Consider the following 12,331-nt stretch of genomic DNA (forward strand, 5'->3'; position numbering starts at 1 on the left):
CATTTCGATGCACCTTACACAAAATGAGGCACCTCTCAAATTGGACTTTCTGGTTACCAAAGCCCTCATACTATAAAAATTTGATGAATCCACGGTAAAAATCGAAAATTTTGTGCAGATGTGGCCATTATACCCATCTACTTACCACCAGGTGCCTATGTGTAACTTTGATCACATCGGGTGCGCAGCATAAAAAAAAAAAATTTTGCATCATCAACTCCTTTGGATCTTCAACTTATTCCCCAAAAAAAATTTAAAAATGTTCCCAAGAGCTTGTTACAAATGCGGTGAGACCGGTCACATTGCTGACGACTGCCAGCAACAGGAAAGATTGTGCTACAACTGTCGCCAGCCAGGCCACGAGTCGAGCGCTTGCCCAGAGCCAAAGACCACTGCTTCTAAGCAGTGCTACTCCTGCGGTGATGTCGGCCACGTCCAGAGCGACTGCCCTAACGCTTCTCAGGGCTCCAAGTGTTACACTTGTTCTGAATTTGGTCACATCTCCAGAGAGTGTCCTCAGGCTGGGTCTGCTCCTGCTTCTTCTGCTCCACCAAGAAGAACCGCCAGATTCTCTGGTAAAGCCACCACCTGTTACAAGTGCGGCGGTCCAAACCACTTTGCCAAGGATTGCCAGGCTGGCTCTGTCAAGTGTTACTCTTGCGGTAAGACTGGCCACATCTCCAAGGAGTGCAACTTGGCCACCGACAAGTTTGCCAAGGCTTGCTACCAGTGTGGTAAGACTGGCCACATCTCGAAGAACTGTGTTTCTGTGAACTAAGTGAATGAACAGTTGATTTGCTTGTGTTTGATAGTTGGAGGAGGGTGAAGCCCGCGGGGGAACAAAAAAGACGTGCTGTATGTATAATGCCTTTAATGACCACGAACTCCTATTTATCGTATCTTTAATTCTGTAGATGTCTTGTAGACTGCGAGAAGTCCACGAGGATTTGATGGCCATCGATATAGCAGTTGTCATGGAGTTTGGCGTATGCCTGCTCTGCGTCCTCTTGCTGAACAAACTCCACAAATGCATACCGTATCTTCTTACCTGCCAATATTTGAACTTTTTTGATGGGCCCAAATCTCGCAAAAATAACTTCTAGCGAATTTTCTGACGTTATTGGATTGAGCCTGGCCACAAAGAGCGTCCGTGGGGACGGTTTCACCTGGTAGTGAGAAAGATCGCCCAAAAGCTCCAACGCCAACGCTTCCACAGGCACGCTGTCATCCGAAGAGGGCGTCTGCGATTGTAGTCTACTTTTGATCTCCTCGACCAGCAAACTGTCTTCATTCTTGCGCTGATCGGCGAATCCCTTCACTGAAAAGGGATCATAAACAACATGACAATGCAAAATTTTGAGACCTCCAGTACCTTTATTCACGTCATCTAACACGGTTAGACCTTCAGCCACGCGGCCGAAAACCTGACTCGACTGCTTGGCTGAGAGATTTATCTGAAACTGGAACTCATCCTCTGAGCCAGTAAACTCCACGGAGCCCGGTGCTGCTAGGTGTGAATCCTCATCATGATCATCTTTGAATTCCTTGTTTTCTAAAAGAGTCTTGATATTGCTAGGAACAGCAGTAGAAGGACTCTTAATAGAAACATCCTTAGTAAAATCGGTGAAGTCTGAGAGGAGCCAATGATTCAAATAGCACAATGCTATCAATTGAAAGCTTATTCTGGAAAATTTTCTATGGTCAACATCAATAACCAAGTTTCCTTTTTCAGTTTCAAAAAGAACACTCATTCCAAAAAAAAATGGGGGCGCAACTGTGGGCTTTATATATTTCTCAACTGTGGTGGTTATCGTAACCACTTTGGTCGCTCCGGTGTGTGTAGAGAACAGAACACAAAATGTATGCAAAAAATAAATGCGATTTCTGTGGATCGAACACAGGACCTCCAGATCTTCAGTCTGACGCTCTCCCAACTGAGCTAAAACCGCGAATTATGTGTGGGGTAGACTTAGATAGAATAAGTTCTTAAAGAAGAAACTGCAAAATTCATTTCAAATTCTTCAATTTGAGTTCAAATTCCCTTTATATTTATTTCCTAGACTTTTCGAATGGTTTTATCTCTCCCAGAGATTTTTGGGCTGAGTAATTGGCTTCCGATTTTTAGTTCAAAGATGCGTGAATTCAACAAGACAACGGTGTGATTGAGTTCGGAAATAGTGCTTATACAGTTCTCTTGTTTTTCAAAGCCCAAGGTTATTTGTCGTTTTTCATCGCATTTACCAATGGCCAGTGCATTCTCCTCTGAATGCGCTTATATCAAGAGAAAAGAGGTAATAGATAGCAGACAAGAGAGGGTGGAGATATCCTCCAAATCAGACTAAACAGTTTATAATTGTAACTGTTGTATAACTCTGCCTTAAGGTTAAGGGAAAACCATCTTTAACTTGTTTGTCTTGCGCTTTAAATATAGTCGAACTTTCTATTTGTCCTGTTTGAGCAGACTAAGTACTCCATGTTCCTTGGGGCCCTTTCATACCGTGCTCATGAGTTTATTGTAAGAAATATGTATGACTGACTTAGAATGACTATTATGCGTTGAAGCAGAAGATTATATGCTCCAAAAAAAAAGCAGAGACATTGAACGAGATGAAAATTGCGATTCTTTGAGTGAATACAAATCAGTCCTTCTTATTGATAAGCCAAGATATGTATGTAAATTGTGTCGACAAAGCGAAAAATGGAAGGAAAGACCTCACAGAGCTTCGCTAGGTAGTCTAATCTTGTGAAATTCTTTTGCTGATATCTCTACAACCTTGGACCGTTAACGACATTCTTTTAAGTAGAACAGTAAGGCATTTTGGACGGTGATTAAGCGTCCTGACAACACTGACTTTTAATAATCTTTGTAAGCGGTGTCTTGGACAGGCAAAGTGTCTGACAACCGCAAATTCTGTGTAAATTTGTGAAGCCATAGGCGTTGTGCCAAATGGCGTTCATCTGGTTATGAGTTTTGAGATGGAGCAACCCGGATCCTCTGACTGCTGTAACCTGGTACAACGATCGCAGGTATATATACAGCAGGGGGGTTGGTGAACAAGGCCAACCTTGGATTAAATGGTTGTCAAACATCCAGCCACAAGTCTTTGCTAAACTTGAATATGTTTGTGAAAATAAAGGAAAAATCCATGAATCTGCTCAATGCAATACGAAGAATCTATTTATTGAACCATCAACTCCACCATCAAAAGTGGCTCTGTGGCCGAGCGGTCTAAGGCGGCAGACTCAAGTTCTGTTATCGTAAGATGCGCGTGTTCGAATCACGCCGGAGTCATTATTTTTGGCCCAAAGGACTCGAATGTCTTTTTTCTCAATTGCGTTAGCAGTCTGACATCTTGCGGTCGAATTTTTGCATTCTCGAAGTTTTAAAATTATGTTCTCTGGGTGAGAACACTTCGAAAACCCGCTAGACTTCAACTTGGGCCTACCTCAATAACCTGAAGCTTCATAGGTGTTCATCCCTACTGTGTGCTCCAGCATTAGCAAGCGTAGTCAGCGAAGCTCTACAGACAGACTCTCCCAATGAAATCTCTATCTATGCAAAGTATATGTTAATCAAACAGAGGTATAGCCACCATCTACACGAATATCCGTACCAGTGGTGAACGTCGACAAGTCGCTCGCCAAATACAAGTAGGCGCCTACCAACTCCTCAGGCAAGGCTTCTCTGCCCTTGGGCGTCAAGCCCCACCACTTGGCTCTCTGTTTCGTGGGCACAAACTCAGACATTGGAGTGTCCGTGTAACCAGGCGAAACGCTATTGACACGAGCGAAGCCAGCGAACTCGACCGCCAAAGACTTGGCCATGTGCACCACAGCAGCCTTAGAGGCGTTGTAGCATGTCTGGTAGTTGGGGACATTAACAATGTGGCCGCTCATGGAGGCGGTCATGATGAAAGAGCCGTCTCCCTTTTCCTTAAAAATCTTCCCCACGGTCTTAGCGCAGTTGAACACACCGTGGACGTTGACATCGAAAACACGTTTCCACAGCTCTAGCGTGGACTCGTCATTCAAGATAGACCCTGTCTGCCAGGCTACACCAGCGTTGGCAATGAAAACGTCGATGGTGCCGAAGTCAGCCTTGATCTGGTTGACCACTTCCTGGACTCTATCGAAATCAGTCACATCCACCTGGTAGGATTGCGCCTTCACGCCGTAGGTGTCTCTCAAGTGAGAGTCAAGCGATGGGTCGTGCTTGTAATCCATGATCGCCACGTGGGAGCCGGCCTGAGCGAAACCTTCGGCAATAGCTCCGCCGATAGCGCCTGCTGCTCCTGTAATAACGGTCACTTTGCCGTTAAGAAGAAATCTGTCGACCACGGTTCCTTTCAAGGAAGGTGCCTTGGCCGGCACGGCAGTTTCCTCATGGTCAGGTTTGATGATGGTGTTGTAGATGGCGTCTGAAAGGGTCATTTTGAGCGAAAAGTCTGGTGTTGGAGGAGTAAAAAGAGCAGGAGGAGAGGTGGGAATCAAGGCCCTATTTATAGTGCCCTACCCCAGACTTCGTGATGCCCATTGAGGTGCCCGAAAATAGTTCCTGTGGGGCTGCAGGACGACAAAAGAAACGAGGAGCCGTTGATTAGTGTGACGGAGGCTTAAGCGCGCGGCGGGGCTATTTTCGGGATGTGCTCGCTCAATTGGGCAGAGAGTTTTTCCGAGGCCCATGGGAGAAGCCAACCTCATCTTAAAGAGTGAGCAGAAATGGGAATTGGGTGGCATACATTTGAACAACGCAAGAATGTTGGGTCTCTAGATGTATGTGAGTTTGTAAAGTGTCCCATGATGACTTGAAGTGAGATGATAGGGTTCCCAAGAAGGCTACGAGACCACAAGCTGATATTATCACAAGTTCATCTGATTATCGTTCAAGGTGCTAATTTTTTGCATCTAGCTGATGCATCCTGTTTTGACTTTCTCAAATACGAACTTATTATCAGTTGCCGTAGCTGAGATTACCAGTTCCAGTTAGTTAACGGTTTAGTTACCGAAATGAGATCACCTTTCGTATATGTGTTATCCAGTTCCTCATTTTATTGACAAGGTCGCCAGCAAAGGATGTGAAATGTGGCAATGTGAAGATTGTCCTTTTGCAGCCATTCATTGTGGGGCCTGATCCTTATTGAAGGACGTATAATGTAGGGTTTAGTGATGTATTTGCGACGAAAATGATAGAATCGAGAATCGTCTATTTTTGATGAGGAACATGAGAATAGGGGAAGATATTAGGAAGGTATTCGGCACATTGTGAGTCCAAGGGGAAATCAAGATGATCAATATGAAGCGTCATTGTTCCAGTTCGAGTCGTATGTGGCTACAATGAGTTTCAAACAGGTCTTCGTCAATGGCTTTTAGGTCATACTGTCTGTTGCATGTTAGGTGGGAGAGAACAATCCAATCTTTTCACCGAGCGTGGACTTTAGCACCAAGAATTTCCTCTTTATGCAAGTTGACTGAAGCAGTTGATCTGCTACGACTCGAAATCGATGGTTGGGAGATTGTGAGAAATCCCAACATACTATGAAAGAAAGCTGATTGTTTGCTTCCATAGTTCTCCTCGTGTTCTCTAGAAAAGACTTAAAGTCAAGATTTTTGATGGACATCAAAATGGTACCCTAGAAGCATAGCCCACTTTTAAATCCCAGCGACCACCGAGATGACCCCATGAGAACACAAATATTCAACTAGTTGTCGTGGGTCGGGAAGATTGACATCGGCATTGGCAGCCTTCAGTTCCTATAATTATTATCCGAACCACTGAAGAACAATGCTCGATACTGTTATATTGCAATTCACGCACATTGAGAAGAGATGCTTCACTGATGAATGCGCCATAATAATCTTAAAAGGTGCCCTTAGCAGCGGCGCTCTCTTAGGCCATCGTATGCCTAGGTATTTAGTGCCCTACACTCCAAAAAAGCCAGGTGACGGTGATCCCTAAATAAAAAATTAAAAATTGATTCGGCATGCAATTGACTTAGTTGACAACAATAGATGGAGTAGGCGACAACCGGCAAATGCCCCTCAGGCAAGACTCTCTATTTTTTTAGCGCAGAAGCTCATGCCACGGAACCTTCGCTGAACCCTCGTAAAACCATATACCCGCCATGCGTTTGTGGCGATACTACCGAATCAGGTCTCAAGCATACGTTTCAATTTTCCAACTTTCAACCCTGAATCTGCTCGTTCTCGATCTAGAATCCTCGGTGATACTGCCTTATCTGGGGCACATTCGCCCGCCGCGTGTGGAGGAGTGGGGTGGGGGGGAGCCATCGATCCCACATTTAAAAAAAAATGCAAGTACATCGTGACTTGAATAGCCACATCATGGACAATTGCCCACATTGAGCCACCCTAAAAACTTTTATCTAAAATTTCAGTTCTTCGACCCAAAAAAAAACCTCTCACTATACCAAAAATGTGGACTTTGGGGGTCCGCAGCAACCGAGCCCCGGATGCAGGATGGAAGGATCCCTCGCTACCTACACGCTATCACCATGAGTATGAAAAGCGGCTCAATTGAACTCGAATAACTTACTCTTTTTTTTTTTATTTTCCAAGAAAAAATACAGTTCAGTATGGCCGACGTTCTTGGACTGCTTACTGCAGAAGAGCGCCGATTATACGAAAACAAAAAGAGAATCAAGTACCACAAAAGATGGGGCACCTACCTCAGTGAGAGAGAATGGGCCACCGTCAGAGAAGACTACTCGGCGTCAGGACTGGCGTGGGACGATTTTTCGTTTGACACCTCCCGCTCAAGAACTTACCGCTGGGGCGAAGACGGCCTTTGTGGGTTTTGCGACACGAGACAATTGGCGTGCTTGCTGTTAGCGCTTTGGAACGAGAAGGATGATATTCTCAAGGAAAAGCTTTTCGGGGTGACGAATTCTCAGGGAAACCACGGCGAGGACGTGAAGGAACTCTATTGGTATTTGGACAACACCCCTACTCATTCGTACTCTAAGATGTTGTACAAGTATCCTCATGCCAAATTTCCTTATCAGCAGTTGGTGGAGGAGAATGGAAAAAGAAGCAGATTAGAGCATGAGTACGAGATCACTGATACTGGCATCTTTGACGAAGGCAGATACTTTGATGTGGTGTACGAGCTGGCCAAGGGCGACACGGATCCCGAGGAATTGTACTTCAGGATCACTGCCTACAACAGGGGTCCCGACGCTGCTCCTTTGCACCTCTTGCCTCACTTGGTGTTGCGTAATTACTGGGCCTGGGGCACAGAGGAGTCGGGCTACGGAAAGCCTTCGTTGCGTAAAATCGACAACTACACCATTGAGCTCGAGCACCCCAAGTTCGGTAAGCGGTACTTGGTGTTTGCCCCGGCTCCCGGCTTGACGGAGAACTCTCCTGATGTGGAGCCTCAGTTGCTCTTCACTGAAAACGAGACCAACAACGAGCGTCTTTACAATTCCCCTAACAGGGCTAAGTTCGTCAAGGATGCTTTCCATGACTATGTGGTGCACAATGATGAAGAGGCTGTAAACCCAGAAAACGTGGGCACCAAGGCATGTGCCAAGTTCTCCTTCAACGAGAATGGCGGTGTCCCTGCTGGCGACTATGTGACTATCCGTTACAGACTCACCAAGAGCCGTGGAGAGATCGACGAGGTCGAGTTTGATAATGTCTTTGAAAGAAGACAGGATGAGGCCGACGCTTTTTACTGGAAGGTGTCCCCCTTACCCATCACCGACGATTTGAGACAAGTTCAAAGACAGGCCTTCGCTGGGTTGTTGTGGACCAAGCAATTCTACCATTTTGTCCACAACTACTGGTCCAGTGGTGATCCTAGTCAGCCTCCTCCGCCTGAAAACAGAGCCAATGGTCGTAACCAGGAATGGAAGCACTTGTACATTGACGACATTCTCTCTTTGCCGGACAAATGGGAGTATCCTTTCTTTGCTGCCTGGGATTTGGCTTTTCACTGTATTCCTTTTGCCATGATCGATCCCGAGTTCTCCAAGAAGCAGCTTGAGCTTTTGACCAGAGAGTGGTATATGCACCCTAATGGCCAATTGCCTGCCTACGAGTGGAACTTCAGTGATGTGAACCCTCCAGTCCATGCATGGGCCACTTACAGAGTATTCAAGATCGAAAGAAAGATGTACGGCACCGAAGACTTAGACTTCTTGGAAGGAGTGTTCCAGAAATTGTTGCTCAACTTCACGTGGTGGGTCAACCGTAAGGACTCGAATGGTAATAATCTTTTCGAAGGGGGTTTCTTGGGTCTTGACAACATTGGTGTTTTCAACAGATCGGAGCCATTGCCCACTGGTGGTACTTTGCAGCAGTCGGACTCCACAGGATGGATGGCGTTCTATTGTTTGCAGATGTTGAACATCGCTTTGGAATTGGCCAAGTCGAGGCCAGTCTATGAGAGTATCGCCTCCAAATTTTTTGAGCATTTCTTGTTGATTGCTGACGCCATGTCCTACAGAGGTGCGACACAGGGCGACAGCCATGCCACTGAACAATCCTTGTGGGATGACAACGACAAGTTTTACTACGATGCCATTCACTTCGATGATCATACTTTGTCCTTGCCTGTGAGATCTTTGGTTGGTTTGATTCCTTTGTACGCCTCGTTGACGTTGGAGCCAGAGTTGTTAAAAAGATTCCCATCCTTCAAGAAAAGACTAGACTGGTTTGTCGAGAACAGACGTGCCATTGCTGAGAGGAATATTGCCTCGATGACTCACCGCGGTGTGGGCGAGAGATTGTTGTTGTCTTTGGTCAACAAGGACAGGTTAGTTGCCATCTTGGAAAGAATGTTGGATGAGGACGAGTTTTTGTCCGAATTTGGTATTCGATCCCTTTCCAAGTATCACGAGAAACACCCCTATGAGTTGGACGTCCATGGACAAAAGTACGTCGTCCAGTATTTGCCTGGTGAATCTGACTCTGGTATGTTCGGTGGAAACTCTAATTGGAGGGGCCCCATTTGGTTCCCTGTCAATTTCCTCTTGGTTGAGTCGTTACAGAGATTCTATCTCTACTACGGCTCTGAGTTGAAGGTGGAATGTCCGAAGGGCTCCGGTGAATACTTAAATTTGGCACAATGTGCGCAAGAGATACAGCACCGCTTGATGCACTTGTTCCTTCCTGACAAAGACGGAAATCGTGCCTGCAATGGGGGCAATGAGTTGATGGACAAAGATCCGCATTTCAACGAGTATGTTCCATTTTTCGAGTACTTCGACGGTGACACTGGTCGCGGTTTGGGTGCCTCGCATCAATGTGGTTGGACAGCTGTTGTTGCCAAGTGGATCCACGACAATGGTGCTACTTGCAGAGTCCCCAAGACACCAAGAACTCCAGCCAATGAAAGAAGAACCTCGATCCACTCGTTCGATCTGGAAGAGAACAAGGAGCATACTAGCGATGATTTGATCGAGAAGTTTGCACCCAAGGCGGGACCTTTCCCATCGAGACTTGTCAGAAGAAGATCCGGTAAGTCACTTCTCAACATGACGATCAACTCATTGGACTTTGGAGACGACGAGGAGGCCAAGGATGTTCCCACGTTAGACAGCGGTTTGAAGAACGTGACTGCCGAGTTGGACGAGTACGGCTTGACGCCATCGGTGTCGAGATCGTCTGTTGACTCGCGTTTCGACGATACCTTGGTGAACCAGATTAAGGCAGCGTTCAACAAGTACAAGAACCGCACGGACGAGGAGGAGGGCGAGGAGTTTGAGACTCGTCACTAGAGATCAGCAGACTTAAATGGAGACGATATAAGAAAAAGAACAGAAAAATAAAGAATTTACATAAATACATATACGCCCAATTATGATGAAGCCCAGAAGGAGGATTGTCTGGAAATGGCTGCAAATGGGTCTTGATGGTATCACGTGCATAACCTGCGCGTGACTAGTGATCACCTTTTAGGGGCCAGCAAACTGGTCCATCAACAAGCACCTTTATCCAGCCCAATGTCAGATCTTTTTGAAACGTACGAACTGGACTTCCAGCTTGCTCTTCAGGAAGCAAAGGCCAAAATCGCCAGTGCCCAGCTGAACGGCTCCAGCCTGCGCAAAGACGCTCTTCAAGCAATCGAGCATGCCACAGACGAAGCTCTAGAAATCTTGGACCAAATGAACCTCGAGATCCAAAGCATGCCTGCCAACCAGAGGCTGAGCTACAACGCCAAAGTAAGACAATATCGCAACGAGGTGGACGCCAACAAACAAAAGTTGAAGGAGCTATTGGATGAGGAAGACCGTCAGCAACTTTTTGGTAGCAGGTACACAGACAACGAGGAAGAGGGATCGCAAAGAAAGCAATTGCTTAGCAACAACGCATCGCTAGAAAGGCTGTCGGAGCGTCTTAGAGAATCGCAGCGTGTGGCGTTGGAGACAGAGGGAATTGGGGGCAACATCATAAATGACTTGAGGGCCCAAAGAGAGCAGATCACCAACGCAAGAAACACGTTGCTGTCTGCGGACAACTATGTAGATCGGTCAGTGCAGACTTTGAAGCTGATGAGCCGGCGTCTTGTGGCAAACAAGTTCATTTCTTACGCAATAATTGCAGTGTTGATTATCTTAATATTCTTGGTGCTCGCCAGCAAATTTTCGTGAGCTACCAGAAGCTTGCCTGATTGGACTCGTTGGCAATTCTTGAGGCTTTTCAAATCCATCTTAAATCATTGTTCGGTGGTATTTATGCCAGAAGATGTCACATTGGACATATACGCCAAGGGCAAGGTCAAAGTTTCATGTATGAAACGTAATATAATGACGGAAGGGTACAGTTTAATATCAACTTCGAGATGTCTTGATGCGAGGTTGCCTCTAGGTAGCTCTCTGAGGTCGTACATAGCTCCTTGATGAAGGTGGGAGTTTCAATATAGTCAATCTAGATAAGAAGTATAAGCTGTAGCTACCGTTGAGGAGGTGAGGCGATACGGTTGCAGTTCACTGATCACTGATGACGCCGTGACTTGGATTTAAGATCATCGATTCCATTTGGTGCACTATCTTCTCACATTTGCAACATGTCGCAGTTGTTTCAATGTGGCTACGTATGTAGCGGTACCTAATTCTCAGATCAAAAACGCAAAGAAGCGTCAGAAAAATCGAAATCCACCAAATAAAACCAAAATACACTTAGTTCAGCATTTTCAGTACCCGATTTACAAATTTAACCTATTTTCGTGTATTCATCCGTTTCGGCGCCCTCGGGTCCTTATCTGACTCCGATCGTCGCTTTCTTCTCCCTGTACACATACAAAACCCCTTGTATTTAAAAAAAAAGTCACACAAACCACAAGATTTGACTAAAGCACATCGTCTTCGCTAAATTTTCAACATAATTCCACTCTCTTCTTCCGTCGTCTCCCCCATTCACCAGTCTCTTCATCACTTTTCCTGCACATAGTGCTCTCTCTCTCGGCCCGCTTACTATTCTCTCGATTCTTATATGTTGAATTTTTCCTCCTTCACCATCACCTTCTCCCCATCGTTTTCGGAGCAAAACAACATGTTCTCTTTCACCAGGACGACCTTGCGTGGGGCACTTGTACCTAGAATAGCCCCGCGTGTGCCCCTCCCCCGCTATGCCCTTGCAAGGCCCTTGTCGTCATCGCTCCCCAGACTCCATGGTCATATCCATAAGCCGAACCCTGGAGAAGAGCTCCATGTCACCTTCATCACCAAAGATGGGTCGCAACAAACTTTCGAGGTTGCTGAAGGCGACAATCTTTTGGACATTGCTCAGGCTTATGGGCTTGATATGGAAGGTGCTTGTGGTGGGTCTTGTGCATGTTCTACTTGCCATGTCATAGTAGACCCAGACTTTTACGATGAAATTCCTGAGCCTGATGATGACGAAAACGATATGTTGGATTTGGCGTTTGGTCTCACAGAGACCTCGAGGCTCGGGTGCCAGGTGAAGATGACTAAAGAGTTGGACGGCCTCAGAGTGGCCTTGCCAGCAATGACGAGAAACTTGCAGTCGAAGGATTTTAATTAGATATAAATTTCGGTTGATTTGGAAGGATTAAGTGGCAAAAGTTGAGGCTTATATTCCTCATTTCAGCCTTCTTCGGCTACGGCGATGGGATGAGTCACTGCTCATCTCCACATGGTGATCCATGAAGATCTGACAGTTTATGGACAATCGAAAAAGAATGAAGGCATCCAGCTATCCAAGGCTCCTTCAGCAAATTGGGAGTTTCGTGAGACCCTCAGTGTGTCAGAGATGAGGTGAAACGGCATTCAGAACGCACCATCAAAATCATGGTTTTCTACAGACAGTTTATGATAGAGGGCAGCATTTTCTCACTTGGCGACCA

At 46.0% G+C, this 12,331-nt stretch overlaps 6 protein-coding genes and 2 non-coding genes across 8 annotated transcripts; 5 read left to right on the forward strand and 3 right to left on the reverse strand. All coding sequences in view use genetic code 12, as the record gives it.

Moving 5' to 3' along the window:
* Positions 1–259: 259 nt before the first annotated feature.
* Positions 260–778, forward strand: GIS2 (mRNA-binding translational activator GIS2; the record flags this gene model as incomplete). Its single annotated transcript, XM_029033324.1, has 1 exon — positions 260–778. The coding sequence occupies one exon, from the start codon at positions 260–262 to the stop codon at positions 776–778; it is 519 nt and encodes a 172-aa protein (XP_028891916.1).
* Positions 779–902: 124 nt separating this feature from the next.
* Positions 903–1,751, reverse strand: CJI96_0001314 (uncharacterized protein; the record flags this gene model as incomplete). The annotated part of the gene is made up of 1 exon (XM_029033325.2): positions 903–1,751. One exon carries the CDS (start codon positions 1,749–1,751, stop codon positions 903–905), a length of 849 nt encoding a protein of 282 aa, XP_028891917.2.
* Positions 1,752–1,876: 125 nt separating this feature from the next.
* On the reverse strand, positions 1,877–1,949 carry CJI96_0001315. The gene has a single exon. It is a non-coding gene; the product is annotated as a tRNA-Phe (tRNA).
* A 1,261-nt stretch (positions 1,950–3,210) lies between these two features.
* Positions 3,211–3,292, forward strand: CJI96_0001316. The gene has a single exon. It is a non-coding gene; the product is annotated as a tRNA-Leu (tRNA).
* Positions 3,293–3,573: 281 nt separating this feature from the next.
* CJI96_0001317 (uncharacterized protein) lies at positions 3,574–4,431 on the reverse strand (the record flags this gene model as incomplete). Its single annotated transcript, XM_029033326.2, has 1 exon — positions 3,574–4,431. One exon carries the CDS (start codon positions 4,429–4,431, stop codon positions 3,574–3,576), a length of 858 nt encoding a protein of 285 aa, XP_028891918.1.
* A 2,162-nt stretch (positions 4,432–6,593) lies between these two features.
* CJI96_0001318 (uncharacterized protein) lies at positions 6,594–9,743 on the forward strand (the record flags this gene model as incomplete). The annotated part of the gene is made up of 1 exon (XM_029033327.2): positions 6,594–9,743. The coding sequence occupies one exon, from the start codon at positions 6,594–6,596 to the stop codon at positions 9,741–9,743; it is 3,150 nt and encodes a 1,049-aa protein (XP_028891919.1).
* A 225-nt stretch (positions 9,744–9,968) lies between these two features.
* Positions 9,969–10,616, forward strand: VTI1 (v-SNARE protein VTI1; the record flags this gene model as incomplete). The annotated part of the gene is made up of 1 exon (XM_029033328.2): positions 9,969–10,616. The coding sequence occupies one exon, from the start codon at positions 9,969–9,971 to the stop codon at positions 10,614–10,616; it is 648 nt and encodes a 215-aa protein (XP_028891920.2).
* A 901-nt stretch (positions 10,617–11,517) lies between these two features.
* On the forward strand, positions 11,518–12,009 carry YAH1 (adrenodoxin; the record flags this gene model as incomplete). Its single annotated transcript, XM_029033329.2, has 1 exon — positions 11,518–12,009. One exon carries the CDS (start codon positions 11,518–11,520, stop codon positions 12,007–12,009), a length of 492 nt encoding a protein of 163 aa, XP_028891921.2.
* Positions 12,010–12,331: the final 322 nt, after the last annotated feature.

This window comes from Candidozyma auris, chromosome 1, assembly GCF_003013715.1.
Source record: "Candidozyma auris chromosome 1, complete sequence".
NCBI classification, from domain to species: domain Eukaryota; kingdom Fungi; phylum Ascomycota; class Pichiomycetes; order Serinales; family Metschnikowiaceae; genus Candidozyma; species Candidozyma auris.